This window comes from Physeter macrocephalus, chromosome 9 (assembly GCF_002837175.3).
Source record: "Physeter macrocephalus isolate SW-GA chromosome 9, ASM283717v5, whole genome shotgun sequence".
Taxonomy (NCBI): Eukaryota; Metazoa; Chordata; class Mammalia; order Artiodactyla; family Physeteridae; genus Physeter; species Physeter macrocephalus.
In genome coordinates, this window is record NC_041222.1 from 19,761,067 (window position 1) to 19,767,066 (window position 6,000).

Below are 6,000 nucleotides of genomic sequence, written 5' to 3' on the forward strand. Positions count from 1 at the left end.
TCCTGGGCCCTAGGCATTGTGTCTGCTGTGTCTTTTGGATAAGTTGGTCCTGGTGACCTGTGTGCGCGTGTGTGTGAGTGTGTGTGTGTGTGTGTGTGTGTGAGAGAGAGAGAGAGCTTCCTGGAGAGGCAGCAACATGGGCTGGCCCTTGATGGCTGGTAAGATTTGGTTGCGTGGACACATGGGGACGAGCATTTGGGGCAGGGTTGTTGGCTGGGTGTCTGTGAGCCTAGGGTCTCAGTGACGTTGGAGGAGGGGGCAGCAGGAGTGGGTCAGGGCCGGCCCACGGAGGACCCTGCAGCCAGGCTGGATCTTCCTGGCAGGTACTTTGTTCAAGCTGGAGAGACAGCTGGCCTAACCAGGGCTTTTCTACTTTTCTTGCACCCCCTGCAGTGTGTCTCGCCTGTTCTCAGATGCTCGGCGACTTCTTTTGTACAGCCACAGAGACACCAGCCTGAAGAACATTCGCCAAGTTCTAAGGACATTATACCAGATCGAGCGTTCCAGCTCAGGTAAGCAAAAGCCTTCTGTGAACCGGTTCGTAATTGGAAGTTAACCTGCACCAGGGAGAGACAGCAGCCCAGGCGGCCTGGCGCTTGTTCCTTTTAGCTCTTCCCTATGGGGTTTTCCTCCTCGGTGGCTGGGCTGTAAGGCCTCTCTGCAGGATGTATTTGAGAAGAAACTAGGGACTCAGTGAGTGTGCTGGCCTCCTCTGGGGACACAGAAGAAAACCCCCCAGAGAGGAATGGCATCGGCCTGGCGTTAGGACCGTTAGGGGGGCAGGTTGCTACCAACCTCATCTTGTTGGAGTTGGCCGTATGGTTGCCATGATGGGAAGATTTACAGACGGGCTACTTCCGTGCATGTAAGAGCAGTTAAAGTTGCAACTCGATTTGCAGAAGTGAAAGTTAAGCATTCATTTCTAAAAGGAAAATGCAATCCATCTTCCCCCAGGTCATTTGATTTAGTCTGATGGGTATTTGAACTCTGAGCTTTAAAAAGTGACACCTTTATCCCTGATCCGGGGTGTGCCCAGGCTGTGCCCGGGCTGTTTACTGCATGCCATCTAGGAAGCGGCTGAGAGCGGGCAGCTTGCTGGCCGAGGCACTGGTTGCAGAAGTCACCACAGAGCAGCCTCCCTGGGCGTGGCCTACCACGGGGGGGGCAAGGGGTGGTGGAAGCAGACCCCTGGGTGCAGGCCGTGATGGCCTGCGTGGTCTGTAGAGAATTTAAAAGCAATAACGAAGCTGACTGAGAGTCAGTCTGCTTTTTATCATCTCCATGCACCGGTGGTTCTAAACAGCGTGAGTGATGAATTGCAGCCATCAGGAGTTAGCGGCTGCCACTGCTCCAGGAAAGTACTTTTTTTCTCAGTCTGGTGTTTGGGAGGAATGGGGTGGGCCAGCTTTTGCTGAGAGGACTCCCAGTTTGCCATCCACTTGGCGAAAGAAGAAATGGTGTAAAGTGCTGGAGTTTAAACCAGACTTGGACTGGAGCTTTCTCTTGGGAAGCCAGACTGTGCTTTCCCTGGGCAGGAAAAGAGGCAGTGAGCAGGGTGGGATCTGCCAACAAAGGGAGGCCAGGCAGTGTGGGGTGGTGCGGGGGAGGTGTCATCTCACATCAGAGACAGGTGTGACCGTGCTTGGGCTCCTGGGTCAGCTTCGAGGAGCTCCCAGCTGGACCACTCCTGGATGCACAATCAGGCCACCGGGATGCTGTTTTCTTGCCCTATAGGCCCCCATCCTGCACACCTGTCTGTCTCAGCACAGGACACAGAGGGGTAGCAATCACCAATCAAAGCATTAGTCCTTCCTTATCCGCTGGGGGCCCCCCTGCCTGGTGGACCAGAGACAGAGTCAGGGTTATTTCTTCCACTGCAGAGACAGTGTGACCAAGAGGAAAGAGTGCTACGATGTATTACTTTGTAGCTTGGTGACTTTGTGAATAAGTCCTTTAGACCCTTCTGGGGCCACTCTTCTCATCTGTAAAATGGAGACAATAGGAGAACCTAGCTCATAGGATTGTTGTGAGGAGTAAAGGAGATGAACCATTTAATTGCTGAAAGACTGCATCTGGCACACGGGAAGCACTTAGTGAATATGAGCTATGATTATTTTGGAGTGGTGCCATCTTGGGCAAGCCATTTAACCTCTCTGAGCCTTAATTTCTTCACCTGTAAATAATAAGTAACCTGCAATGTGAAATGTAAACCCTAACACAGTTTCTGGCACATAGTAGGTGTTCAGTAAATGGGAGCCAATATTACTCCTGTGTGTCAGTGATGCATTTCTGAGCACTTGGCCTTGCTCTTCTGCCTCTGCACTGCACGGCCAGAGAAACAGACTCTGGATGGGGGCGGGTGTTGTTTCAGATCTTAGTGGGTGCTTCCTTAGACGCAGAGCAACTAGAGACATGAGTCAGCGTAGAGAAGAGAAACCAAACCTGCATTCAAACAACTTTCTCTGCACAGCTCTGAAGAGAGATCTCTGAGTATGATTGTCTCCCATCAAGGCTTATCTCTCCATTCACCCAGTATGGTCGCTTAACTGCCCTGCAGCTACTTCTTAAGTGCTTCCACCTTCCTTTGCCTGTCTTGCAGCACTGAGCCAGACCTCAGTCCAGAGGGAAGTGCAACAGAAATGGTGCTTCTTCCGAGGTGAAATCAGTAACTTTTTGCTGAATTTGACTAGCACTCTAGATTTCAGACAGCGTCTGAGGCTGGGGTATGTTGGTGTAGATCCTGACTTGGAGACCTCTGTTTCTCTGCCCCGACACCCCTACTTACAGCGTGATGGGCTCAGCTCTCTTGCATTGTCACTCCGTGGATGGGAAGGGTCCTTGGTTCAGAGTCCTGCCCTCATCAACCTTCTCTACCCAGCTGAGGAGGGAACCTGCCCCTCCCAGGGCAGCTCATCTCAGGTATTGGCAGGATACCCAATATTAGAATACTGGTATTCTAATTATCAGAATCTATTCACTGGTCTGCTTATCTCCCAGAGAAAGAGGCTAATCTATTTCCCTTGAAGTGTTAAAAGACAGCTCTTTTTCCGCCCCCCCACTCTTCCTGAAATCTTTTGTTTTTCTAGGCTAAATGGCCCCTTTCCTCTTCTGGAATGTCACACACACACACACACACACACACACACACACACACACGCACACCCATTTCTGCCTCTTCTCTGGTTGGTTGTGTTTCAGTGTGTCTGCGTCTTTGTTGAAGTTTATCAGAAATTACAAGTCTTCCAACACAGAGTAGGAAGAGCTTTGTCTCCTTTGCTCTGAGCACCGTATTTCTGTTAATGCAGTGAGTTTCTTGACATCCGCGTCACACTGCTGACTCATATTCCATGTGCAGTCAACCCAAACCACAGAGCCTTTTAAACATACGGTATTGCAAGTCCCTTGCTCTCCATTTCTGAATTGTGCTGTTGGCTTCTTGAACCTAAAGGGAGAATATCTATCTCTTTTCTAGTTTACATTTTTAGATTCCCTATGTCATCTCCTCCTACCCAAACCGTTTTAGATTTTGGTTTTGCCATATGTTATATTTGCTGCTGCTGCTTGTTGCCTGTCATGTAGGAATTTGATAAATAGCTCTCTTTGTTCTCATCCAAGTCATTGGTGACTGTGGGACCAGGGCTGGAGGCCTGGATCAGTCCAAGGCTGGAGACTGACAGCCCCTTTGGACAGTGCCATTCGGGCTCTTATAGACCTACCAACCCATGTTGTCATCTGTGCTGGGCCACCGGGCTCCTGTGATCTGGTTAGAGGACTCATCTTGTTTTATCCTTCCACTTCACCTGCTAAATCCATTGGCCTATCCATTGATAATTTGTGGATAGGGGAGTGTCTGCTCAAATACTCTTTTCTAGTCCCGTGGTTTGCTGGGCTAGGGCATTGTTTTATTTCCACTTATTGGATGAGACCTTAGAGGCCGGTTAGTTCATTCATAGACAAATGGGTTCATCGATTCAAACGTTCAGCCAGTATTTATTGAACATGTAATATGTCCCAACCGCTGTTCTAGGGGCTGGGACACAGAGGTGTACAAAACAAATATGGCCTCTGTCCATACGGAACTTCTGTTCTAGAAAAGACTCTGATCCAGCAGCCGGGAGGGACTTTCCCAAGTTTGCACAGCCACCAGAGGGATATTCTGGGAATTGAACACAGCTAAACTTCTGCTGCCCTGTGCAGTGCTCTTTCTACAGAGCTCTCTTGTGCTGTTCTATCAATCTCCCAACTGGGAAGACCACCAGTTTTAAGAGTTAAGTCATAGACAAGTCTAATTATCCTTGAAAGCATCCTCATAAGACGCATGTAGGAAGCTTTACAGAGGGGCCCCTCGCTCAGTTTTCTCATCACTGGAACTTTTTGGACATTTTATTATCTTCTTCCTAAACCTACAACCACCCAGTTGAGTAGGGGCCAAATTAATGTTTGGGAGTCCAGGTGAGGAGCGTTCCTTCTTCTTAAGTCCCTGTCATGACTACAGTCCAATGGAAGTGTAAGAGTTGCACAAATTCTCAAAAACTCTAGAAAAAGTGATAGGTCTAGATTCTGTCTCTGTGAGATGCAGTCTGGCAAGAAGGAATGTTTCTCTGAGTGAGTCTTGTGTGGTATCTGAGATGATTTTGATCAGTACACAGATGAAAACTTTTCATTTTAACCCATCTCAAATTGCAATTTCATGGGTATTATTGCTTAGGAGGCTGTTAAATAGGAAAAAATTACTTGAAGTTAATTTAAAGAAGACATCGTTTTATGTGGATGTGGTGAAACTTGTGAGAGTAGTTTGTAAATACTGGAAGATTGGAAAATGCTGCTGTAAGAGAAAGCATTTTGGGCTTTGTATTAATATTTGTTTTGGGGGAGTGATGTCACCAAGATGGTGAAATAGGTCTTTGCTGACTTTGCTCCCCCCTCACAAGAAGATTCCTTTGGAGAACACGTTCAGGCTCTGTCCCTCATTAAGTGTGAACCTTGGGCATGTTTTGATTCTTTCTGACCCTCAGTTTACCTGAAAAGTGGAGATTAGCTGCTCTGTGGGTTGTTGAGCATTAAATCAGATGACATTGTAGATAACTGATAGCGAGGTCACAGCACATAATTGACACACAATTAATCTGAGTTAGTTTACCTCCCCGTCTGCTCCTGGCTGCCTTTTGGCTTTGCCAATTTGTTCATCCTCTCTGGGCCTCAGCTTTCCTTGCCTCGAAATTGGGACTTTGGCAAAACAACCTGAACATGTTTCATCTTGGAAACTTGGTCGGTACTTGGGCGAGGGAGCACCTGGGACTGACTGGTGATGTGGGCCGTCCCCTGCCTGTAGCTCCTGGAGGGCAGGGCTGGGCCTTGCTTGTGGCTCTGTCACAAGCATCAGCATGATAGCAGTACAATCAGGCACCTGGTAAGCAACCAGTGAATCTTTGTGGAATGAAGGTTAGAGATAATACCTCCCCTTTCTCCTTCACAGTGTATTCTGAGGGTCAAATGAAAGCACCTTGAAAAGTATAAAATTCCAGCACATGTCATTTTCAAGTTGATCCACTGTGTGAACCCAAGTCACCAGGGGTCTCAATTACTAATAATGACAAAAGTTCTTAAGCACAGCCTTGGCTTTCTTTCGTCTACAAGGTTTACCTTCCAGAACTTTACTGGAAGGGCTGCCATGAACCCAGAGGCTTGAAGTGGATTTACTGAGAAGCTAAAGAAGTTTCACTTTCATAGCCCCCTTCCAAGGCGCTGGTAGGGATCTCTGCAATCAAAAAATTGCCAAAGTAGGATGTTAAAAAAAATATTGTTTTTTGGGCTTCCCTGGTGGCGCAGTGGTTGAGAATCCGCCTGCCGATGCAGGGGACACGGGTTCGTGCCCTGGTCTGGGAGGATCCCGCATGCCGCGGAGCGGCTGGGCCCATGAGCCATGGCCGCTGAGCCTGTGCGTCCGGAGCCTGTGCTGTGCAACGGGAGAGGCCACAGCAGTGAGAGGCCCGCGTACCA

General features: G+C 48.6%; 1 protein-coding gene across 8 annotated transcripts in view; it reads left to right on the forward strand.

Moving 5' to 3' along the window:
* The window catches only part of ABCA1 (ATP binding cassette subfamily A member 1), a 145,021-nt gene that overhangs the window by 37,606 nt on the left and 101,415 nt on the right, over window positions 1-6,000 (forward strand). For all 8 annotated transcript variants that reach the window (XR_003681173.2, XM_028493741.2, XM_028493734.2 and 5 more), the window contains exon 5: window positions 394-512. Coding sequence is in view for 7 of the 8 variants with exons in the window: in XM_028493741.2 (XP_028349542.1) it covers window positions 394-512 (119 nt within the window). In the remaining variant the exon portion in view is untranslated. The remainder of the gene's footprint in view (window positions 1-393; window positions 513-6,000) is intronic.